We start from the raw sequence: 26,044 nt of genomic DNA on the forward strand, positions 1-26,044 counted from the left end.
TCCTATGCCCCACAAATAACCCAGAGATGCATTTTAAATAAAAGCACACATTCTACTCATGTAAAAACACCAGGCAGGCCCCACAAATAACCCAGAGATGCATTTTAAATAAAAGGACACATTCTATTCAGGTTAAAACACCCTGATTCCCGGACCGTCCGTGGGCCGGATTTAGAAGGTGATTGGGCCAGATCCGGCCCCGGGCCTTTGTTTGCCTACCCATGTTTTAGATGTCTGCTTCTACCTTTACTAAAATGGCCTGTCCACTCCCACACCAGTACTGAACATGCTCAAGTGCACAAATGGGCTTGTGGGTGTGCTATTTGTCAAAATATCTGCCACCTGTTCAGTGCTCCCTGAATTTAAATACTCAGTGGATCCTGTGTCTTGGGCCAAATATAGCTAAGGATTTAAAGAAATTAGTAAGTATCTGTTGACACCACAGGGCCAAACTTCACATTACTTCAATCACATGGTTTGCCCTTAAATGTAATAATTTCCCTATTACCAATACTAGGCATGAGGTTTTAATCCAGACTGGGACTCTGGCATGGGATTAAGGGGACTTTAATTCTTTGCAACTTCCACTGTGATCTTGATCCTTGCAAGAGAAAAGAGAAGCCCTGCACTTAAGAGCTAGCCTTGTGCTTAATGTTAATTAGTTTGGTGTTAATAGTGATCAGAGGGAACTATTGCTTGGGCAAGGAGTAAGGGTTGCCTCTCTTATGGTGGCTGTGGAGAGATCATCTCTATGCTTGCATCTGCTTGTTTGTAGATAAAATTAATGCACACTATTAAAACGCTGAGCTTCTGACTGCCCTTCATGACTTCAGTAAGAGAATGTTGGAACCGCGTGAAACTAGGTATGATATGCAAACAGTAAAAAAAGGTTTATTGAACTACCACAGCTAAAAGAAATCAAGATTTCAGAATGCGTTTTGATGATTTGTTTTAAAAAAGAGAGGAAAGAAGTGAGGGACTTCTAGAAAGAGGCTTTTCTAAAGAAGAAATGATTTCTCTTGAAGGCATCCTTTCTTGCTGCTTTGCCAGGACATCAGGACAAGGGATTCTTGATGGTTATTTAGTCGGCTTCTCTTCGACCGATTTGACCTGGGACGAAACGACTCTGCCATCAACCATTTCTTCCACAATTGTCTTAACCATTCTGGTTTTCGTTGACTCTGGATTATTATTTTTTTAAAAAAGAAAGAAAGCAAAATTAAAACATAGTGTTTGAACAAGGCTTCAAAGCAGGTCCTTGACGTGCTTTGCATGATTGCTTTTCACGCTCCCATTTTTATACAATCAGATAATCATCAAGCACCCAAGATAGGGCCTGACTTTGCATCTTCAACTGGGAAAACTGGGCTGCTGCCAATTCCCTAGAATGTGGGTTGATGGGAGTGAATTTGAGGTGCAAGAAGACCTTCCCCACCCACCCATTTTTTGTTCCCCAAATTGCTTCTCCGTAACTGTCTTTTCTCCTTGCAGGCTCTTGGTGGGGGGAAGTTGACCTCCTGCTACTGGTGTCACTGCAGCTTACATGGAGGGATGGAGCAGGGTTGGGCTGTGTGGTTGAAGCCATGTGGACACACCTGTAGGAGCACCAGATTGGAGCAATGCAGCCCTGAACTAGCTTTTGTGCTGCCTGAACCCCATCTAGGTACAACATTGTACCTAGCAACATTGGCGTCAGCAGGACGGCTCCAAGACTAGGTAACTGATGGACACCGTCACACATCAACAGGGAAGTGGGGTTATGCCTGTGGCCACCTCCCTCCTGCTACACCCAGGTTGCATGGCCCTCTCTGAGAGCCACATGTTTTGCCATTGTGATCTATGGTTACTGCTGACCATAGATGTCCCCCATGTGATATTGGCTTGGGCTGTGGACACAGAGTTGAAGAAAAGATGGATCCACAAGAAAGGGCTGTAGTTCACCTGCTTTGCTAAGAGCGAACTGGAAAAGCTTTGCATAGTTTTGGGGACTAAGAGAGGCGATGTATTGTTGAAATGTGGGAAATAGGCAGACAAGGAAATTTGGGGTGCAAGGGGGGAAACGGGTGGGGAAAGAGGGGGTGCTTTTATGCATCGGTGAGAAGTTTGCAGCCAGACCTTCGGCTGTGCGTTTTTAATGTATATAAAGATATTTGTCATTACCTTTGCCAGAGCCTCCGTAACTCATAGAACTACTGTGGCTCGAAGATCCGTAAGACCCAAAACCACTGTCAAGGAAAAAAATGTAAGTTTTTTTTAGTGGTATGCTGTGCATCATTTTTCAGAGAGAATTTAAACATGACCACCAATTTATTACAGTCAGGTAATATAATGTGATGATAATCAGCTCCAGGGGTGCCAATTTGAATAAAATATTGGGGGGGGGGAGGCAGGAAAGTCCCGTCCTGCATAATCAATCATGATACATGGGGGGCACACAGCATTTGAATGGCAATACCCATCAAGTTGGTGGCCCCTCAAATATTTTAGGGGGGCGGTGAAGGGACCTTGACTCCTAGGAGTTGGCTCCTTTGATCAGCTCAGATGAGTAATGGAGATCATTTCTTTTTATAGCCCAAAGCAGATGAGAAGGGAGGACTGGATGGAGCTTGAAGGGTGGGGCCAGTAGGTGCGATCTGGATTCCAACCCCGCACATCGATTCTACCAAATATGGAAAGTCGGTGTGAAAATTTTGACCAACGTAGGTCTTCCTCTGCATTTTGCACAGGTAGATATTTAGAATTGCCTCCAGCTCTGCAAGCTTTCTAAATACAAGTGCAATCTGGTCTAATTTAATAAATGGCAGGTTTCCCATTTTGTACAGTAGAAGTGAATGCATCCATATTATGCAAATTGATATTGTGAAGATATTGTCCTTTGGTCAGATCTGCAGGGCCTCATAATTGGTTCTGAGTCAGATCTGGCTATCTGTCATGTCTAACGCTTACCCCCCTTCTCCGTCCAGTAGGCGGCGGTAGGTCTCTATCTCCTTCTCCAGGCGTGTCTTGATGCCTAACAGCTGCTGATATTCTGCATTCTGGTTCTCCATCTCAGCCCGAATCTGCAGAAGCTGTTCCTCTAAGCCAGCGATCTGACCCTGTAATTGCGCGAGCTGGTCGCAGTAATTTCGTTCTGTTTCCGCCAAAGTGCCTTCCAGGGATTGTTTCTGTTCCAAAGGCGCAGAGGAAGGAAGACAGAAAAGGGCGTAAAAATACAGCAAAATTAACAGAGATGGAGAAGTTCCAACAAAGAAAATGATTATTCTAAACACTCCCATGGGTTGAATCCAATAAATAGCATAATGTTATATCCACCAAAGTCATTGGGGAAGCGGAATGACTTCTGTTTGTGTGGTGGAATTTCTGCTATCTCTTCTCCTGCATTCCCCCCTGCAAACTCTGCTCCGGAGGGTTAGGGACACTCCCAGAGCAGATTGGGAGGATGTGCAGGGTGAAAATACGAGGAGGAAAGGGAGGGGAAGTTCTGTCGTGCAAGCGGAAGTCCTTCCACTCATGCAGTGACTTCCACTTGAAACAGCCCTGTGAAAACTCTGCTTCTTTGGAATGATTCAAAAGCCAAGAGAAGAAGAAGAAGAAGAAGAAGAAGAAGAAGAATAGTAGTAGTAGTAGTAGTCTGGATTTGATATCCCGCTTTATCACTACCCGAAGGAGTCTCAAAGCGGCTAACATTCTCCTTTCCCTTCCTCCCCCACAACAAACACTCTGTGAGGTGAGTGGGGCTGAGAGACTTCAGAGAAGTGTGACTGGCCCAAGGTCACCCAGCAGCTGCATGTGGAGGTGCGGGGAAGCGAACCTGGTTCACCAGATTACGAGTCTACCACTCTTAACCACTACACCACACTGGCTCCTTTGTGCTTCTGTATCTTTTTAGCACAGGCCAGCAGATTTATAAGACTAACACAGCAACCCCAGACACATTTGCTCAAAGGTAGATCCCATTAGGTTCAATGGGGCTTACTCTCACGTAAATGGGTATAGGATGGAAGTCTAAGTAAACTGCAGACATAACCCAAATTATGTGTGTGTGTGGGGGGTTTCTCCCCTTCTTGCATCTAGATTACATCTAGATTACATTTCCTGCAGACATTGTGCAAACCACCCCAAATGCAATGGCAAGAAAACATCTAAGTGGTTTACAAAAAGATGAAATAAAACATTGAAATTCTTGATAAAAACTGCTAAAAGAACCCCCAAGTATTTAAAAACTTTTAAAAGTTGTTTGAAACCAACAACAGCTAGACAGAGATAAAACACATGTAACTTCTACATGTCTGGATAGTTTTGCCTAAGCATAGTCACAGAAAGAATACAGAGAAGACACCTGTCTGACACTAGGCAGGGAGTTCCAAAGTTCCACACTAAAAGATCAATTTCTTACCACTGTGGAATAGGTATTACGTGGCACCTGCAACCATGTCAGTTCTGCAGATTGAAGTGACTGAGTGGGCATATATGCTGCTAAGGGCTAACTCTTGGAACTTGGCCTGGTAGCAGATGGGCAACCAGTCCAGACCTCTGAGCAGAGGCGTCAGTATGCAGACAGTGTCTCCCTGCTGAGAGCCAGTGCGGTGTAGTGGTTAAGAGCGGTGGACTCGTAATCTGGTGAACGGGGTTCGCTTCCCCGCTCCTCCACATGCAGCTGCTGGGTGACCTTGGGCAAGTCACACTTCTTTGAAGTCTCTCAGCCCCACTCACCTCACAGAGTGTTTGTTGTGGGGGAGGAAGGGAAATGAGATTGTTAGCTGCTTTGAGACTCCTTAATGGGAGTGAAATGTGGGATATCAAGTTCAAACTCTTCTGCTGTTGGCAACTGTGCTGCAGCATTCTGAGCCTGGTGACTCCTCTGACGAAGGCTCTCCTTTTCCTCCTACACATGTTGACATGAGGATGGCTCATTATTGCTTTGGAATGGCTCAATATATGGATCAGCTCAGCAGGAGTGCTGAAATACCATTCCAGTATTTGCTGGAAGGCTTGCAAAACAAGCCACAGTGCCAAATGGTGGCGTCTCTCACTACACGGGAATTGGCGCGCCCAGTTCTAAAGAACACAACACAATATTTCAGAGGTGTGGTGGATGGGGAAAACAGGGGGGAATGCAGCACTGGGACTCCCCCCCCCACAGCAGGAGCGATAATGTCACTCGCTGGAATGCCATGAAAATTTATAGGCTCCACCGCCTTGCAAAGTGATAATGAGAGTTTGGATAATAGTAGCATACAGATGGATGAGGAAAAGAGTCCGACTGCTTCTTCTCTTAGGTGGGATTCCGAATTCCCGCAAACGATGACGCTTTTTGCAGGATTGCTTGCATTTCTAATGCAAAGTGAAAGCTTGCAGTTCAGTTTTGTTGCAGCTCATGTTGAATTCATTCTGTGAGCCCCAATTCTGTGGCTATCAAGCGACTCCAGTAAACTGAGCATTATGTAATGTACTGCTGTTCTAGAAGGGGGCAGTGTAGGTGCATGCATGGACTAGATAACTCTTTGGGTCCTTTCCAACTCTACAATCCTATGACTTACCTCCTTACCACGGGAGAGATCTTGATAGCAGCCTAATATGCACAGCTGTAGCACAAACCCTCTGAAAGAACTCCTCCTGCTGCGATGATCCACTTACCATGGCAAGCTGAGCCTGCAGTTCCAGTTCCAGGCCTTGCAGTGTGCGTCTCAGATCCGTAACTTCGCTCTTGCCCGTGCTCAGCTGGTCCACGTTGGCTGATATCTCCTGCCTCAGAGCTCCAACCTGGAGGACCAAGGAAAAGAAGTATTAAGTGGGCTCGATAACCGGGCCATCTCCTAAGGTTTTAGGAGGAGTTCAGAACCATCCTTGCCTGCTTGTTGAACTGCTCTTCTGCCTCTCTCCGGTTCTTGTCCGCGAGCTCCTCATACTGGGATCTCATCTCATTCAGTAGCTTGGTCAGGTCAATTCCGGGAGCGGCGTCCATTTCGACGTTGACGTCTCCGCTGGTTACCCCTCGGAAGCTCATCAGTTCCTGCAAGAGAAGCCCAGTGGGTTTTTAGCAGCATGTAGCATGAGCCAGACCACGAAAAGGCAACAATCCCTAGTGATGGGATAGTATCCTCCACCACAGCAGAGGCAGCATGATAGTTTAGCAGAACAGGTCATGTGCATCCACAGCTCTGCCATCAAACAGAGGTGAATGGCTCAGAGGAACAACAGGGGTAGGGACGCTGCTGCTATTTGCCCCACAAGTTGCCTCACTCTGCCTAACTGTAGGGCTGGCCCTGAAAGTAGGGTTGACATATTTCCCAAAGTTCAGCTTTTTGGGGGGAACATCTCCACCCCCCAAATAAGTTGTGGGACTTTTTTATTTTTGAAGCATTTTTCTTTTTTAAAAAATCACCCTAGTTGCCATACGTTCGGGTTTTCCCAGATATTTTGCCAATTTGGCAAAAATCCACCCAGACACCATTTTGACAGTCCAATTCCCAGATGTGTCTGGGAAAACCTGGATGCATGGCAGCCATACCCTGAAAGCAAACAAACTTTCCCATACGGTAGCAGTCTGAGACCACTTTTAATGTATTCTGAATTGTCTCTGTCTCAGTGTGAGCTCATTTGACCACTAGGTGGCAGATGCACCTGAGTTTTTGGAATTTTCATTGCCTTTAAAAAAAATAAAAAAATAAAAAACAGGAGAGCCTTTCCCCAACTCCCTTTGGTAAATCTGGTCAGCACTGCATATATTTCTAACCACTTTGAAGAAATGCATTTGTTCATTTTAATGTTATTTTGCCATCTTCACTAATAATACAGTGCAGTTTTTCTAAAAGCAAGATTTCAAAGTAAGATGGCATCCTTTTCCCCTTCAGATGGGCCACTTCTTGCTCTGACTCTCTGCTTTCCTTTCGCCACTGATCTGCCCCACACATCATGCCTGGGTCGAGTGAGATATATGATGTCGGCCATGTTTTTTCCATACGACTTGGTGCGGCTAAAACTATTTGCTTCTAGGGCCGGGGTGTCAGAGAATTCCAATGAAAACAGAACTGGGAGTGTAAATTGCCAATGTTCTCTTACGTGTTGGAAATCCATCTATCATATGGAATTGATTACGCCCAATTTGCATCGTTTTTCCTTTGCATTGAAATGAACATGGTGGGATAACACATTGACAATGCAATTTATGTCAGTTAATAATCCCGCCATGGTGGATCATGAGATGAATAATGTAGTTTGGGGTGGAAGATGAACTGCAGCAGAAAGGAAACAGTGCTGCGTGTGACAAATACAAGGTGGAATGGGGAATGATGCCTTCTTATACCCCTATTCAAGGCTAAAAGTGCATCTCTCCTCCTTGCTACCATGTGGCACAGCAGCTTTAGAAGCATGTTTCTACCTACCTCTTCATGATTCTTCTTGAGGTAGGCAAGCTCCTCATTCAAGCCTTCGATCTGCAACTCGAGGTCGGACCTAGTCATGGTCAAGTCATCCAGGACTCTCCTCAGGCCATTGATGTCACTCTCCACACTCTGGTGCAGGAACAATTCGTTCTCATACCTTCAAAGATAACGTAAGAATGAGATTTCAGAATTGTGGCAATTACGGTTTCTCGCTTCCTGCCGGCCTTCAAAAAGCTGGGAAGAAGGTGAGAGCAACAGAGGCGCTCTGATGTTTCTGTTTCCTTTCCTTCCCCTTGCCCAGAATTTGATGCTTACTTAAGTTTGAAATCATCAGCAGCCAGCCGAGCATTGTCGATTTGCAGAACGACCCCAGCGTTCTCAATGGTGTGTCTAACAATCTGTAAGGACACATAGGAAAGATAGCTGCAGTACTTTTTAGGGAAGAACAACAATCAAATATCACCATCATCCTTAGTTCCTCTTCTTGGACACTTTACACCAAGGTAATAGAGTGGAGTGACACGGACATTTCTTTTCAAATCATTTTTAGAAAGGAAGATTGGGAGGAGAAGGAAGAGGAGTCACATAAGGCAACCGGAAGAATGCAACAATAGTCCTGTGGGATGAGACCAAAGGCTCATCTAGTTTAGCCTTCCGTTCCTACAGTGGGCATCCAGCTGCCTCTGGAAGCCCCAAAGTGGGACATAAGAGCAACAACACTCTCCCTACTGATTCTCCAGATACCAGCATACAGAGGCACACAGCGTTTGCGAGTGCAGGCAATGACTTTCATGAATATTCGCCTTTGATAGCCTTATTCTCCATGAATTTCTCCAACCCCCTTTTAATACCATCCCCGTTGGGAACACTTGCCACATATTGTGATAGCAGTGTGTTGTACGATGGAATTCTTTCTCTTTTCCTCAATCCCTCACTATTCAGCTTCCAGGTCCTGGGATTATAAAAGTGGTGATGGTGGGGGGGGGGGAGTCTTCCCATCCACTTCCAATTCATCATGTGTAATGTGATGCATTCTGCCATGTCCCCCCTTGTTAGGGATGGGGGAAGAAACTGGACTGAGTCCACATTTAAAGGCAAATCCACCAAATTTGCACTTTTCAAGGCAGGATGCAAACTGAAATACAGCAGTCCTTCAAACTTTGCACTTAATTGAATTTTTCAGTTCTCCAGCCACGTGATGTGCACGAAAATGCATACAGCAGGGGAAAGCATGATGAAAAATGCACACATTCATTAAAATCACATAGAAATGCATTAAAACAGGGGAAATAGTTTTGTAGGGAAGTGTATATTAGGCAAAATCTGCACCAAGATGCTGATGAATTTTCATGATAATCGGTTACTACTCACTTAATTTCTTTGCAAATTTAATTACGTGATAGGAGGGGTGTGGACAGTGACGCATATCCAGAGATTAAGGCTGAGAAGGGTATTAAGATCTTGCCAGTAAAGCACATGTAATGTTCAGATGCCCAAGGGGGACAATTCACCAATGAAATATTGCAGACTATGAGGAATATTGCAGACTATGCTCCCTCTGAGGCTTAATGGGGAGGAGCCATAGCTCAGTGAGTAGAGCAATCTGCTCTGCATGCAGACAGTCCCAGGTTCAATTCCCAGCATCTCCAGGTAGGGCTGGGAATGTTCTCTGGCTAAAAACCTGGAAAGCTGCTGCCAGCCAGTGTAGACAATGCTGAGGTCAATGGCTGGAATCATTATAAGGCAGCTTTCCATTTTCCTATATTCCGAACACGCAGGGGCTGTTGAAACATTTACGAACTGGCCGTTAGGTATTGCAAAGCGCAATAAATTCTAACTTAATTATGCAACACAGAAAGTTGTTCTCAGTGGACCAAACTTTGCATAAGCGCCCCTATCACTTACTTGGTTCCGAAGATCTTCGATGATGCTAAAATATTTGCTGTAGTCTCGGCTGGTGTCCGGAGTGCTGTACTTTGCGTACCATTCCTTGATCTTGCGCTCCAGCTCTGTGTTGGCCTCCTCCAGAGCGTGGACTTTGCCCAGGTAGTTCGCCAGGCGGTCGTTGAGATTCTGCATGGTCTGCTTCTCGTCGCCACTCAGGAGACCCCCATCCCCTCCTCCAAAGCCGCCACCCATGCCGCCCATGCCGCCCATGCTGCTCACAAAGCCACTTGAAAAGCCACCACCGCCGCTGCCAAGGCCACCCCCGAAACCGCCTCCCAAGCCCCCTCCATACCCACCACCCAGACCTGCACCCAAGCCCATTCCATACCCTCCACTCAGGCTTCCTCCTCCGTAACCACCTGCTGAGTAACCTCCGGCAAATTTGGAGCCGCCGCTAAACCCTACGCCGCTAGACAGTCTGACAGACCCCCCGCCGCCCCCGCCACCAACACTGTACGAGGAGAGCTGTCGGGAAGAGCCAGTGTGGACAGAGAGAGCCATGGTGCTTGAGCAAGAAGAAGGTTCTGTCCCGTGAAACAAGCAAGGCAAGCGGATTAGAAAGAGTGTGTTGAGTTGGTGGGCTTTTAAGGCTTATATGCTGTGTTAGCCGTGTGTTTCCGCCCCGTCCTGGCACAGCGCATCCTTTTGCCAAGTCAATGCCTTCATAATTAGATAATTGTTCTGTCTAATTAAAAAAAAAAAAAATGTTACCAGGTCCAACTCTGCAGAAATGTGTATCCTTGGGTTATTATATTATGCCAGAATCCCAGATGGAATGGAGCCAAAACATGTTTTGCTTTCCTTTTTATCTTTGAAATTGTGATGAGCAAACCCTTTTTCGGCTTTTTCTCTCCACCTCCTCTTTCTCTTTTAAGTTTGGTTATTATATTGCGTTCTGTTCAACATTTCAAGCCCCCAGGCAAAAATCTCTCTCAACTGAAAGAGGACGCCAAGCAAAGCGACATGTATCAACGAAACAAGCACTAAACTCTTAAATTTGGGAGGATTCTTTTGTATACTGTTTTAATCTAGTAGAAAAACAGATCTCAGATAGCTTGTCACGGTTTGGTTCAAAGCTGCCAATTGCTTGATTTATTAATTGCTTCTCAGATTATTGTTTTTTAAAATAAAAAAACCCCCACTTTGATCTGAGAACTTAATTTGTTTTATAGCCTGTCTTTGCAAGTCCCAGGAGCTGATTGGATTCATAAATTCACACTAGCAAGCTCAAGCATTTCTCTTTAGTCTGTGATTAAGAAGAGGGCAAGTCAATTCACATATGGATCATCAGGGTTCTAATAATGATTTAGTAGGATTTCTCTGAGAACACCATTCGTATAAAAGAACAAAGCAATCAAATTCCCTCTTTGGCATCTCTTTGGCTTTTAAAATGTTCAATCCCCCAGTAAACATTATTCTTTTTGGTTCACCCTCTGGTCCCAATGCTCTTGGAATTGAACCGAACCCTATTGTTATTTCGCAAAACCTTCACTTCAATGCAGTTTTCCTCCTTTTCCCTAAACATATTCTCTTGTGCATTGATAAATAATGATCGCATTGCTTAGTGGTTTGGATGGCATTTCCTAGTTGAACAATAATTGAGTGGTTTTCAAGGGTTTGTGGATATCTGTGGGACTGAGATATTTGTTCGCATTTTGGGGGGCCAGAATCTGAGAACTAGAAATGACACTTTCTTATCAGCCCCCCCATTTGATAATGTGAAAATGGGCTGTACAAAGATCTTCGGCAGAAAGTACAACTGAGGGAAAGCAAAATGGCAAAATGAAACACAGCATCCTTTTAAATTCATACTTCTCCGAATTTTGTGATGTGGAGCTCCAGCCAAGTAAATTGCATATACAGTGGTATCTCGGGTTAAGTACTTAATTTATTCCGGAGGTCCGTTCTTAACCTGAAACTGTTCTTAACCTGAAGCACCACTTTAGCTAATGGGGCCTCCTGCTGCTGCCGGGCCGCTGGAGCACGATTTCTGTTCTCATCCTGTAGCAAAGTTCTTAAACCAAGGTACTATTTCTGGGTTAGCGGAGTCTGTAACCTGAAGCGTATGTAACCTGAAGTGTCTGTAACCCGAGATACCACTGTAGTTGAGCATAGAAATGCATAAATATTAGTGAACCTCCCCCCACCAGAAATGCATTATATTAGGGGAAATTGTTTTGCACAAATGTGTATATGGGGGGGGGGGAATTCATACAAAGATGCTTATGTTATGATAAGTTGGCACTACAACACTGACAATTTTTCATGAAGTCTTCTTTTAAAAAATGCAAACTGATGTCAAAAATGTAGAGAACTGAATGTAAGATTGCCAGAAAAGAGAAACTGAGAGAAATGTGATGATCTGGTCAAAGTCCACCTCTACCTGCAACACTGTCAACCCATATAGGGGAGTAACTTTACAAGTGCCATTGAAAGATATGAAATCTGTGCAATTCTATTTTCCCATTATTTCTTTTCAAAGCAGTTTGGGAACAAAGATGCATATATTTGGATTCCTTTGCACTAAAACATTTTCCTTGAAACAAAATATTGCAAAATGATGTGGAAAAGTGGAGAACCGCCCTTAAGATTGTAAAAAATGAGAAACGGTGAGAAATTGACAGATTGGCCTATTTCTACTGGAGGGTGAGCAAGTGACAACATCAGCAGGGTGAGTAGAAGCCACAGCAATCTAGTGCCTCTTTAGCTCTGGCCCGTTCCTCTCCCTCAGCTGCAGGCCGAGGGCCATTGCCCAGGCAACCACAGTGAAAGCAGCTTGCAACATGCATCTCGAAGCCCAAATTGCAGTGTGGCAAGCCTGTGGCTCAAAATGTTTGCCATGAGTGCCCAGGTGGGCTGTGGCACGTTGAACTGCGATATGCGTTTGCAATGAAGACATCTGGTTTGCCGTAAGCGCTGTTCTGTCAAGGGAGCGAACGGATATTTGTGAGCCTGGAAGATAAGATGATTTGCTCCATTGTGATTTGTGTACACCTCTCGAGTTACGCTGCTGAGGAAGGTTAGCAAGTTAAAACACATCTAGTTATTGAGAAGAGGCTTCTCCCTCCTCCCTTCCTCTGGATAAACATCCTGGAGATGATGAGAGAGCTGTGCGCTGATCAGCGCACCTACATGTGTTTTCAAAACGATAAGCATGTGTTTGACTCCTTCTGCACCCGTAAAGATTTGAGTCGACAGCATTTAATCTGCTTCAGTCCTAATGACATGTAACAATCACATCTCAGTGTTTAACAGCTGCTCCTCATTTTAATGATGCCTTAATAGCATGTCGTGAATCTGAATAAAGCTGTTTTCTCCGTTTTTAACAACTTCGCACTGCTCAGTACAAGAAGGGCACCTGCTCGCATTCAGTGTGAATCAGCCCCAGGGCAATTCCACAGAGACCGTTGATTGCTGGGAAGTGTGTGTGTGGGGGGGGAGCTCACTTGGATTACGAAAAGCTGCAGTGTGGAAAAGCATTACAGTCGTATCTTGGATCCCGAGTGCCTTGGTAATCGGATGTTTGGCTCCCGGAACACTGCAAACCCAGAAGTGATTGTTCCAGTTTGCAAATGCTCTTTGGAACCTGAACGTCCAACGGGGCTTCCACGGCTTCTGATTGGCTGCAGGAACTTCCTACAGCCAATAAGAAGCCGCACTTTGGTTTCCAAATGTTTTGGAAGTTGAACGGACTTCCGGAATGGATTCCATTTGACTTCCAAGGTACGACTGTACTGGTGCACTGGAAGGGGGCAGTGGAGCTCTTGCAGTGAGGCTGGGGCTTGTGCCTCTCTAAATATTCTTCCATCAGGTGCCACTGAGGGTCTGGATTACCCAATACATGTGCAAGGCTGCAAGCAGTGGCATTATGCTTGTGATATACGATAAACGATATGTTTATTGTCATTGTCCCATACAGAACAATGAAATTGAAAAACTACATAAAACATTCAAAAACCCCTAAAAACTCTGGAACCCCATTTTAAAATACAATATACTATAGAGACTTCTTATGCTGTCTTTAGAACCAGAATTGCATTTGTGTAGAAACTGTTTCTCAGGCGGCTAGTCCTGGCCTTTATAACCCTATACCTTCTTCCAGAAGGCAGAAGCTGAAAGAGATCATTTCCGGGGTGCGTACTGTCCTGTGCGATCTCTGCAGCTTTCTTATGGCGCCTGGCAGCATAGATTTGATCTAAGGTGAGAAGAGTGTACCCAGTTATTCTCTCTGCAGTCCTTACAACCCTGGACAGCATTGTTTTTTCCCTGGCCGTGCAGCTCCCAAACCACACATACAGACCATGAGTTAATACACTTTCCACAGTGCTTGGTGACAAACTCACCCACAACCCGAAGTCCTGGCACAGAAGCTGTTGCAGCAGACCTGCATCTTGCCTTAGCGTGACTAGTTTCTCCCAGAGAGAGAGAGAGAAAAAATATTTGCGTGGACAGGCGGAGTCCCCAGATCCCGAGTGGTCCCCCCCGTCATGTGGAATAACGACTCTAGACAACGTGCTATGGGATTAAATTGGCCACAACTTTATTAAATTTCAAATGTGGGTAGACCTTGGCTCAGGCATTGGGCGTTCTCGCTCCCTAGTCCCCAGCCGGGGACCTAGGGAGCATCAGGGTTATCCAGTGTGTGTGGGGGGGATGAGCCGGCTCTGGAGAACATATGTTCAAGCAGAGATAGCCGCCCCTGTTACGCCGCCGCAGGGGAGAGCAATGACGACCTTTCGGCGTATGGCCAAAGCCTCCCTTCAAAAACCCCTTTAACGGGGAACCCTGGTATCGCCGCCGCAAAGAGGAAGATGGACTAAAGGATTCCGCCCAAGGCCTGATACCGCCAAAGTTGTGACGTTTTGCTACGGGAAAGGCGAAACCTGCCAATGCAGGGAAATTCCTTTCCGGCCCTTTAACAGCGACCTTATCGTAGCAGCGCCCGCATACCTGTGGAGACAGGTTAACCTGCAAAACCTATGAAGAAAAGTTAACCTGCAAAAGAAGACATTAACTGAGGGTGGGTAGGGTGGGAGAAGCTCTGGAGCCAAGTGAGGATTACCAGGTAAGATCCACCCTCTATTGTGTGGGCAGGTAATCCCTCCCCTTACCTGGCCTGGTTTCCCTGGCAACACTTCCCCCAGGTGGGATTGGACAACTCACTGGGGTAGGCGGGGACCTCCAGGTATCCCACCTGAGGGAAGGCAAAGCCTATGCTGATGGGGCCACTCCAGATCCAGGGCTGCACGCGTCCACGCAAAAGGCGCCCCCCGTTTTAAGTGGGGAGCGGTCATTGCATCCCACAAAATCAAGTTTTGAAATACCTTTATATAAGAAGAATCAAGTAAAAGTAGCAGCAGGAGTAGAAGCTGTATTTAACTTTAGAGAAGAGAACCGTTTTTATTGTAAGAGAATTCTAAGGAGAGCAATGAGAATTATCTAAACAGATTGCTAATTAAGGAAAGGAAATATTTTCGTTGGCTTCTCAGTATGTTGGCACATTAATGTGAAAGATGACACTCATTCTTCTTGCGCTGCAGCATTTCCAGAAGCAGAAAAGTGTTTCTGGATAAAACCTTGATGTTTATATAACCGTGCTTTCTTTAACAGACTGAACCTTGGAGGAAGTTACTCGCCCGTGCTCGTCTAATTCTTCAATGATGGTTTTGATCACTCTCGTTTTCTTTGATTCTGAAGGCGGAACAGACAAAAGAAAGAACAAGGAGCTGAAATGCCTGTGCCAAACGTTCTTTGGGACAGAATTTTTAACAGAATGGTATCTACCTGAATGACAAAGCCCCATCATCTGAGCACTTACCTGCATGCATGCATATATACACCATTTAACCTGTATGCCTGCCTTTCTGTCGTTCAAAGTTCAAGGCAGTTTACAACTTGAAAAAACTACTTAATTGCAACATAGCAAACGGAGTCATAAAAAATAAAAAGAATTCACAAGCAAATCGAACAATTTCCACACGAATAATAATATGATATAAAATAAAGATATATAAAATAATATCAATAACAGCAGCAACTGTCTTCAATAAAACTCCCTGAGCAACGCCCCCCCCCCAGCCCAAGAGTCTGTTCAGCAGCCTCAGCTTTTGTAGCTGGAGTCAGTCCGGGCCCCACCCTCCCAGGCCAGGGGGAAGAAGTCCTGCAAGGCAGGGAGCAGCTCTTCCAGGACTCACAACCAAGAGGGCTGAGCACCTTTCTGGTGCAACATTTAGCACTTATTCAGCGTCTTTTCCGACTCAATTAATTTAGCGATTACAAATGCAAGAGTCACGCTGGCATGCATCTGTCCCCTAATCAGTGGCGTAGCGTGGGGGGTGCAGGGGGGGCTGGCCGCACCGGGCGCAACATCTGGGGGTTAGGGTTAGGGGGTGCAAATCCATAGGTTAGGGGGTGCAAATCCATGGGTTAGGGGGCGCAAATTACTTGCCTTGCCCCGGGTGCTGACAACCCATGCTATGCCACTGCCCCTAATTTGGAGAAGTGAAAATTTCGAAAGACAAGTGAATTTCAATTAACATGTTAGTTAGGAAAGAGTAGATCAAGTGGGTTCATGTTAGATCTACGATTTAGCTGTAACAACTACTGAAATATTTAAAATATATTAAAATGAGAAATCTTCATCCAACCCAACTGGAAGCTTTTGTTATTTCCAGACAGTTGCAGGCAGTGGGGGTGGGGGATGGCACTTCCCTGACCTCCCATCGCCAGCATCTCTACAGCTTTGGGGCAAGGGGAAGTGGAGGCCAGTGTGGTGCAAACACACTGGCAGAGCCAATCCAGCCCTTTCTGAAAATAGTGAGTCTCAGTTGTCTGAGGGCCATGTAACTTGCACCCCGGAATTCTGTTCATAGATGAGGTACATAGATAATTGCTTCTAACCCGAGAATTCTTTGTATTGATGAAATGGAAGGGGGAGAAAAAATGTACTGAGTGCGGGATGTTAAATTGGTCTTAGTCCCCAACCTATTAATAACATAGAAAGACACCCCCCAAAATGATGCTTACCTTTTTCTTTGGATGCAGAATGCGTGCTCCCACCTGCAGTTCCTCTGCCACTGGAGTCTGTGCCAGACCCAGTGCCTCTTGTAGCAGATTCTGAGCCTCTTAATCCTGCAGCTGTTGCAGATCCCACATTTTTTGATCCCAGATCTTTGCTACCTCCGTGTCCAGATGCACTGCAATAGGCAATAGGTTTGTTTGTGTTACCCTTGCTTATTTATTTTATTCAATTTGTATACCGCTCTGCATCCAAAGATCACAAGGGCGGTTCACAACATAAAAATACAAAATGTGAACATTTAAAAAAAACCAAACAAAGGCCTTTTGATGAATAAAAACTTTTTTGGGTGGTGGGGTGGTGGTGGTATACCGCACAAAGGCCTTTAACAAAGCAGGAGACCCAGAGTCAAATTTTGGGTCAGACCAGTGGCTCATCGCCACCAGCAATAGTTTATTTTCTAGCACAGATGTCCTTCCTTCTGTCCATCCCGAATCTTCCACCATTCCCTTTCATTGGGTGACACCTAGGTTCTAGTATGTTTAACTATAATGGGGCTTGATGCCTTGACACACCAGGGGCAAGGGAGCTTGTGGACCTGCCAATGTTGTTAAACTGCAGTTCCCAGCATCCCTGAACACTGTCTGTGCTGGCTGGGGATGATGGGAGTTGAAGTCCAACACTGCCTGGAGGCGGGCCACAGATCCCTCATTCCTTGCTTGCAAAGCAATTCTACTCAATGTGCTTTGCACATTCATGCCAGTTTAAAGCGCGTCTGAAGTGCTGCCGATTTGCCCCACAGGAGATAATGTTGCACCTTTTTGGATAGTAAGCTGCTCCTTATTGTCACTGGTTTATGGCAAACCTGGGTTGCAAAGCAGATCCCTTTCTTGCCTGGTGGTTCTTTTTTTTTTTTTTTTTTTTGCACCCTACCTTACTTCTCCATCGATCAGATGCCGGTAAGTCTCAATCTCATTCTCAAGACGAATCTTGATATCCAGCAGCTGCCTGTAGTCTGCATTTTGGCATTCCATGTCGTCCCTGATTTGTTGTACTTGGGTCTCCACGTTGCCAATCAACCCTTGCATCTGGGAGATCTGGGCACAGTAGCGGCCTTCCGTCTCTGCCAAGGTGGCTTCCAGCGATTGCCTCTGAGAGGGAAAAGGGTGCCATAACACAAACGTAACACATAGGGCATGTTTTAGGCCATCAGCATTTTGAAAGGTTGCTTCCACATCCTGGGAGGATGACAACTGCTAAGGAATTCCAGGCTGTTTCAGACACATGCCCACGCCCCTAAGTCATTCTTATCTTGTGTACCTAATGAAATCTATCTGCCAGATGTACCAATTCCACTAAGTTGCAAGAGCAATAATGCATTTGCATTGATTTGCATGCACATATTTTTATTTTTTTTAAAAAAGAAGCACTTAAGCTCTGCTTGTACGGACCCAGGGATGGTATCGTTTGAGTATCTAGATTTCAGTTACAGTTCTAAAGTGCTATGTTTGGTGTGCTCAAGGGTTTTGAAAAATTTGATCTCTTTCTCTTTGTGCAGCAGAATCCTGTTCCAAAATGCAAACCTATATTTGAAACAACTCGGCTTCAAAAGTGCTTTGTTTTGTGGCACGATGGGCTGCTGAGAGCAAGTTACATGGCTAAGAAAAAGCAGGTAAGGGCTGCCAATCTGGAATGGACTCGCAGTCTGCATTGGGGGCCCTAGACCAGTTCCCTGCCACAGTTATTTGTCCCCCAAGGTGCTCCTTGCAGTAGGGGAAGGGGCAGAGCTCATGCTTCACCCGTGGAAAGGCTCAGTGTCGATCCCTGCCATTTCTAGGTAGGGCTGGCCGAAACTCTTGTCTGAAAGGGAGCTGTGTAGACAATACTGAGCAAGTTGGACCAATGTTCTGACTCAATAGAAGGCAGTTTCCTATGTTCCTGTGAGTTTCAGCAATAAAGTGGCACAGGGTCGCATGTGGCACAGGAACAAGTTTTGAATTGGGACTCTGTGGCTTCTTCAGAATAAAAAAAAATGGTCAGGTTTTTGGTGTTGCTTTTTTTAAAAGTACAAATGATTTAACATGAAGGCTGACCCTTTTGTGAATAACTCAAGCCCAAACCTGCAAATCGCACAAAGCTACCTGTGTGGTTCTTTGTATTTTGGCTGCTGTGCTCAAAAGGTCTTTGTTTCTAACACGTTGCCACCTGTCCTGGGCCCTTGGAAAGGAGGAGGCTCAAAATAAAATCCACTAAATAAATAATCTATAGGAGTTCGTGCTGTGCTGAAATCTTTCCTCCAAACGGATCTCGTGAGTTTTGTTCTTCTGCAAAAGAAGCTTCTGCTTTAATTCCTCATGCACTTGGGAATTTCTTTAGAATTTCAGTCTTGAGCTTACCTTCTCGTTGTGAGGGGCCTGAGGATGGTGTATGCCGTTTCCCCCACATAAACATTGTTCAAACATTTTTCTAATGATTTGCAGCCTCCCTGGCTGCCCATACTTCCTGAACTGACAAAGCCCCATTGGAGGAATTCCTATTAAACTTTAATGGAAGTCTGGGCACCTGGGGAGGCTGCAGGGTGCAGACCACTGGTGAGACAATTTGTAGAATGAAATAAAAACTATTCACAAGCGTCTTTCAGCCACCTCAAAAGTAAGGTAAGGAGATCAAACTCCCTGACTTCATTCACAAGACTATTGGTTTTTGGTTCCAATTTCTTTTCTCATTAACTGACAGAGGATGGAGGAGAAATTTTCAGCACTGCACTTTTAGTGTTTATATATAGTGTAACCAGTGAGATGGCATTCAGGTCTTGTCATTCTTGGTACAACATGACTAAAATGGAGAGATCGCTAAGATTATTTGCCATTCAGAGAAAGCAAGCTGCTGCAGAATGAGACAACCCAGTGGTCATTCCAATTGCTTATTGTCATAGCTAGCAGCTTGCAATGAAAAGGCAAATAAAGAATGACTGTTATTTCCAGGGACTCTTGATAACTTCTAACCAGCTTAAGCCCTTTTCACCACTTGTGTATGTAAACAAATTATGAAGAGGGTTCAGGGGTTGTGTGTATCATTGGAACCCTAAACAGCAGTCAATCTTAACTAAAGTTAGTGAAAACAAGCCAGTTTCACGAATTATTCTTTGAAGTTGACTTGTTTTCATTAATCACAATGAAGATTACATAAAGGTCTAGGTTTGAATGAAACAGGAGTCAAAGCTTCAAAGGACACAAGGGTTTCTTTGGGGTGGGGAACTAGGCTCATTCTCATAATGCTTAATGTGACTTAGCTTTGTTCCTGAACCAGCCTTTTAAGAGGGAGGTGTATATTTCAGGGAGATGTTTGTCTTAATCATTCAAACACGATTATGTTATCTGGCAGAGATCTCTTCCCCATACCAAAGCAAGTTGAGATGTCAGGTCTATCTCCAAAGCCTGAAGGGTGCGTTTCAAATCTGTGATCTCATTCTTGTTGGTGCTGGTCTCCATGGCGCTCACGTTGATCATCACGTTCAGTTCCTTACTCTGCAATAATTCAATAACAGTATAGTATTCAAATGAAGGAAACGTGGTTGGAGCAATTGATTCTGTTTTCCAGAAATGTAGCAGCTCTACCCTGCCATTTGTAAAATGAGAACTCCAGGTATAACGGACCCCAGTAACAGAAAGCATAAGAGTAGGGCACTCTGTACATGTGAAGTGCATCTTATACACCCTCTGACTTCTCCAGGTTTCTTCTGCAGAATTTGGAGTTTTACAGGGAAGGACGAAGGCTGTGTTTAAAGGGCAATGGGGGGAATGAGCAGCCAGGGAACCGTGGAGAGACATGCACTTGCGAAACCTGCAGAAGTCTCTTGTTCTGTTATGCTTGGAACCACTGCACAGTGGTAATCTGCTGGCTTATTTTAATGAGCACGTTTCAGCTGTTTTACAATCAAGGAAATGAGACGATTGGACCGACAAATGTCATTTCATTTCTTTTTTTTAAAAAAAAGATTTGCTGGTAGCTTGCTGACTTTTAGACACATCCCTGCATTTTCATTTACCTTTTCGGCGAACCAGGTTTCAGCATCCTTGCGATTCTGCTCTGCCAGAGCCTCATACTCTGCCCTCATCTTGTTCAAGAGGGTAGTTAGGTCAATTCCTGGGGCAGCGTTCATTTCAACGGTGACGTTCCCGGAGGTCGCGCCTTGCAAACTTTTCATTTCCTACATGAAGAAAGAAAGGGAAGAGGGAAAGAGAAAGTGACGAAAACAAAACAAAACACCCCTCAGGACCAAAACTCAGTTGGTACATTTGAGAACATAAGAAGAATCACGGTGGATCAGAGTCCCAGCCTGTCCAGGGGAAGCCCACTAGCAGAACTTGTGCGTTTTCCTTCTCTTGTATCTGCATTTTCTTTCTCTCATATCTACTCCCTACCAACCAGTAATCAGAGGCACAATCTCTTGATCCTGGTTGTAATACATATCCACACTGATTAGTCATTTTCTGCATATTCACAGTGGCAACGCGTTGACTTCATTTACACAGGCAGCATTTCTGCATCCCTAGAAACATGAATATTCATTGGCCAGTCGCTGCCTCTCTGCCTAACCTACTACTCCCCAGGCTTGTTGCAGGGATTAAATGAGGAGGAGGAGAACCACGTACACAAACTTGATCTCCTTGGAAGAAAGAAGGCGGGATATAAATGCAATCAGTCCATCAATCAAGATAAGCTCGGCATTTGGGTTCCCGTAAACTTTCCCCATCCCAGGAAGTAAGTCTGCCTGTCACTGTCTGCCTGTCTGCAGACAGGCAGACAGTAAAAGCCAGCAGGGAGGAGGCATCACTGCCAGAAAAGCGCCAGCTCAGAGGGTAGGAGTAGGGGGGGAGGGGGCTCAAAAGGAATAGGTTGGGGGCTGCCATCCCACCTGATCCTCTGCTGCTTGAGGGGGCTGTCTCATTCTGGTTAACGCAGTGGAGAACCTGTAACCCAGGGGTATGGAACTTCTGTCCCAAATCTGAGGAATTTGATCACCCCTCAGAAACCAGTTTTGCTTGCCTTTATTCTTTCTCACACCTCCTGTAAGCTGCTGAGCTTTTGTTCAGTGAAGCACCTCTTGGTATCATTATTGTTATCAGCACTGAACACTCCCTAAATCCAACCATTTTGGATCGCTAACTGATCAAGTTGTACCAGGGGAGTTGCTAAATACGGAGAGGATTTGGGGCACTGGGGCAGGAAACAAATTTGCCTTGATCAGCATATGAAAACTGTGTATGCATAGATGCCTCTGGGCAACATAAGATTAGTGGACTGCTGGGATCTTGCTGTGCTTTGAGGTGTGCCCAGCTGACCTTTAACTTATCAAAGTTCAAAACAAGACAAGTTCACAAAAAAGGGAACAGGATGGAACAGGACACCTGGGGCTCAGTGCAAAAGTCCAGGAGCTCTGGAACCCCCTAACAACACCTGGAGTTATGCTGTCAGTTGCTTAAGCAAGATGGCTGCCTTACCTCTTCATGGTTCTTCTTGAGGTAAGCCAGCTCTTCAGTCAGGGTCTCAATCTGCATTTCTAGGTCGCTCCTGGACAGAGTCAGTTCATCAAGGACTTTGCGCAGGCCATTGATGTCTGCCTCAACGCTTTGGCGGAGGAACACCTCATTTTCATACCTTTGAAGAGGAATTATTATTATTTCTTAAAGTGCTTAGCTTGCTCAGGTACTTAACTTTGGCTATTTCATTGGCTTGGCCAATTATTTGTCATTGTGTTGAGAAGCCTGAGACTCTGCTTATCAGGCTGTTTGTTTTGGTCATATTTACAAGTAAAATTAGGTATATACAGGTCCCCCCCCAGCTGGAACCAGTACTTTCTTCTTTAAAAATGTTTGGGGGTACTCTCCTTCAATCTGAGACTTGGGAAACACAATGACAGGGAATGAGGCCATCAATGGAACTGGCAACACCATGCTAGAGAAGAAACTAATTTTTTTTTTTTAAAAAAATAGTTTCTTCTCCTGTTAGATTCACAAAATGTTTAGGGGTATGCATCCCCCCAGAAAAAAAGCACTGGCTGGAACTCTCTGGAGCTCAGTTTTGGCACCTCTCAGGTGGGCTCCATTGCCATGATAAGAGAACAAGGAAGGTGTTCATGGTGAGTTCCAGCACCTCTTTTTTTTTTTTAAAGAAAAATAGCACGGATACCCTGATTGGGTTCAAGCTTACTTCATCTTGAAGTCATCTGCAGCCAGCCTGGCATTGTCTATCTGCAGGATAATGCTGGCGTTTGTGACGCTCGCAGCAATGATCTGCATTGGAGGGGGAGATAGAAAAAGGAAGAGGTGCTGAAGTACAAAAAGCAAATCATTTATATTATTTACACAAAAAGATTACATCCCTCTTTCTCCCCCTCCAGCAAAATCGCTCAAAGTGGCTAGAAAAATTCTAAAACAAATGCAAAGATTAAAAATAAGAGTAACTGCATCGTTAAAACACATGAGGGGGCATTGGGCTGAGTTTTACTCTGAATTGACATGATCAAGGGCACAATCCTAAAGCTGAATTTGTTTTATTTATTACATTCTCATCCCACCTTTCCTCTAGGAAGCTTAAGCTGGTTAACAGACTTTGCCTCCTCCCCATTTGATCCGCACAATAGCCCTGTGAGGTAGGTTAAGTTGAGAGACTTTGTGGCCCAGGGTCACCCAGTGAACTTCATGGCTGAGTGGGGATTTGAACCCTGGTCTCCCAAATCCTAGTCTAGCATTCTAACCATTACACCACACTGGCTCTCAATTACCTGGCCAGGCTATGTTGGTTTAGCTACCTGATCCTGGCTGAGCCATAGATATGGCCTCTGTATCTCCCACATACCAGTTTGGCCAGGACCCAGCTCCCTGAGCTGAGCCCAGTAGTCCTTCAGCTGGCCTAAACCCTGAACAAGTGACATTCTGGGGTTGAGGTGAGAGTGAGACAGGAGGGGGACTTAGGCTGGATCCTAAGCATGGTCACGTGACCTGAGAACCTGGCCTACATTAACCTGGCAAGCGGGGATATAAATCCAACTCTCTTCTAAGGGCTTGCTTTCATAGAGTCATAGAACTGTAGAGTTGGGAGAGACCACAAGGGTCAAATCTTTTTGCTCAGCATGGGGCTTGAACCCACAACCATGAGATTAAGAGTCTTCATTGCACAGGCCACTCCTGAATGGAGCTTGGATCTGGCAGACATTAACACCTGCTTAACGTAAACCAGCTTAATTTACACTGGCTCCCATCCTTGGGTCCATTCAGTTCAATGGGTCTGCTCTGAGTAGAGAGACGCCATAAAAAGCAAAGGTAGCCTGTTGATCTGTAAGAGAATACCCCCCCCATAAATCTCACAGACAGGCAGTAGTAGCTTTAGTAGGACCGACTTGCATAATCACAAAATTATGGCAAGCTTGATTGCAATTCAGTTCACATTTAAAGGCGAACCTGCAAATTTTCACTTTCGGAAACAAGTGAACCAAAACAACAGACATCCTTTGACAACCACACTTCATCAAATATACTGGTGTAAAATGTGCATAAAATTGCATATGTTTAATTTCCCTTGATAGAAAACATATCCCCCCCCGTTATTTTCACAAACATATGCATTTTTGCGCACACTTTATCCTAGCATATGCATCAATGAATATACATTAAGTAAAATCACAGAAGAATGTGCCTCTCAGGTGAAATTCGCTGGTGAATTTAAGACAGGGTAAATAGGAAACTGAGAGAAGCCGAAAGAGACAGATTTTCCCACCTCTGTGGCGCTGTGGGTTAAACCACAGAGCCTAGGACTTGCTGATCAGAAGGTCGGCGGTTCGAATCCCCCTGACGGGGTGAGCTCCCGTTGCTAGGTCCCTGCTCCCTGCCAACCTAGCAGTTTGAAAGCACGTCAAAGGGCAAGTAGATAAATAGGTACTGCTCTGGTGGGAAGGTAAACGGCATTTCCGTGCACTGCTCTGGTTCGCCAGAAGTGGCTTAGTCATGCTGGCCACATGACCCAGAAGCTGTGTGCCGGCTCCCTCAGCCAATAAATGAGCGCCACAACCCCAGACTTGGTTGCGACTGAGCGCCGCAACCCCAGAATTGGTCATGACTGGACCTAATGGTCAGGGGTCCCTTTACCTTTACCTTTACCTCTCTTCCATCTTTAGCCAGCCTTACCCCCTTCCCTTCCCTTCCCTTCCCAAGTCTTGCTCACCTTATTTCGAAGGTCCTCAATAGTGGTGTGGTATTTGCTGTAGTCGCGGAGGCCTCCGTCGGCGTGCAACGCCGATTTCTCATACCAGCTTTTGATTTTGAGCTCCAGGTCGCTGTTGGCCTCCTCCAGAGCCCGCACCTTGGATAGGTAGGAGGCCAAGCGGTCGTTCAGGTTCTGCATGGTTTCTTTCTCCCCTCCCGAGAGAAGCCCACCATCGCTGCCGGCAGCGCCACCACAGCTGTAGCTCTGGAAGCAGCCCCCAGCCCCACCTCCCAGGCTGCCCCACCCTGACCCCGTGCCCCAGGCTGCCCCACCACCAAAACCCCCTGCGCTGAAGGACCCTCCACCCAAGGCATGCACTCCGCAGCCAGGAAGCTTTATAGAGGCCCCGCCACAGCGCGAGGAGGAAACCTGCCTAGATCCCCGGCTAAAGTAAGACATGATCTCAAGGAAGTTTTAAGCAAGCTTGAGGGGAGAAAAGCAGAAGATTCACCCAAGGGGAGTTTTCTTGAGCAGTCAGAAGAGCATCAAGGTTTTATATGCCGACTTTGTTAAGGGTGTGTTCCTTCGCTGGAACGTCATTTCATTGCTGCATTGTTTGTTTGGAAGATTTATCATTTCAAGCCTTCATGACTGATGGATATTAATAACTTGGCCTGGTATTCCATCGTGTTCATTTGCCCCCTGGGCCATTTGTGAGTCTTCTCCCACCCCACTCCCAAGATGGCGAATGGGTGGATGTCACCTGGCCGAAACATTCATCATCACCACCATCTTTTCAGCGAGGTTGAGTAATTCCTCCCATCCCACCGCCGTCTCTCTCTGTGTGTTTTCAAAGCCCATCATTATAAACATATTTCTTTGGGTCCCTACCCACTTTTTTCACACTCGCACTTGCAACACTCTTTTGTGGCAGAGGGGTGTGCAAACCGCTTTTCAAGGATGGTTCCCTTGTGTTGCGATTTCCTCACCCTGGGTGGTGCAGAGAGAACTATGCAGTTTGCATTAGCCCTGCGAAATTGTCTCAGCTGTCTCAGCTGTCTACTTTTCTGACGCGGAAGTTTGATATTCTCATTATTTCTTTAAGCACCGCGTTTTAAGGCTAAACTCACAAGGTGCTGCTTTGATTTCCTGAAGCTTTTTGCTCTCAAATTGTCAAGGATCCAGTGAATGAAACATATTTAAAGAATCTGCTTGATCAAACCGGCTTTGGAACACTTGGGAAATGGAAACTAATGGTTTCGTGATGGAAATGTAGGACGATTGAGGAGATCGCTTTTGCTGAATCAAGTCAGCTTGAAGACTTAGGCGTTCCTAAGAAAAAATAAAAGACACGTACACCCAGGATAAGGCAGTATGACAAAATCATTATTCTTGTGTGTACTTGTTGCTGGGAATCTCAGGTGGGGAGAACCCTGTGGCACTCAGGTCCCGCTTGAAGATTATGAGAACAGGACAGAGGTGGTCATCC

At 45.4% G+C, this 26,044-nt stretch overlaps 2 protein-coding genes across 2 annotated transcripts; both read right to left on the bottom strand.

Annotated features, from left to right (window-relative positions):
- Window positions 1-866: 866 nt before the first annotated feature.
- Window positions 867-9,909, bottom strand: LOC309328081 (keratin, type I cytoskeletal 12-like). Its single transcript, XM_081837991.1, has 8 exons — window positions 9,291-9,909; window positions 7,701-7,783; window positions 7,386-7,542; window positions 5,852-6,013; window positions 5,638-5,763; window positions 2,947-3,164; window positions 2,161-2,225; window positions 867-1,181 (listed from the first exon to the last, which is right to left on the bottom strand). The coding sequence occupies exons 1-8, from the start codon at window positions 9,831-9,833 to the stop codon at window positions 1,078-1,080; spliced, it is 1,458 nt and encodes a 485-aa protein (XP_081694117.1). The 5' UTR covers window positions 9,834-9,909; the 3' UTR covers window positions 867-1,077.
- A 4,731-nt stretch (window positions 9,910-14,640) lies between these two features.
- On the bottom strand, window positions 14,641-25,834 carry LOC309328080 (keratin, type I cytoskeletal 12-like). Its single transcript, XM_081837990.1, has 8 exons — window positions 24,574-25,834; window positions 22,564-22,646; window positions 21,855-22,011; window positions 20,399-20,560; window positions 19,752-19,877; window positions 17,284-17,501; window positions 16,359-16,528; window positions 14,641-15,023 (listed from the first exon to the last, which is right to left on the bottom strand). The coding sequence occupies exons 1-8, from the start codon at window positions 25,012-25,014 to the stop codon at window positions 14,917-14,919; spliced, it is 1,464 nt and encodes a 487-aa protein (XP_081694116.1). The 5' UTR covers window positions 25,015-25,834; the 3' UTR covers window positions 14,641-14,916.
- Between the last annotated feature and the right edge of the window lie 210 nt (window positions 25,835-26,044).

This window comes from Podarcis erhardii, assembly GCF_964252035.2.
Source record: "Podarcis erhardii genome assembly, chromosome: 13".
Lineage (NCBI taxonomy): Eukaryota > Metazoa > Chordata > Lepidosauria > Squamata > Lacertidae > Podarcis > Podarcis erhardii.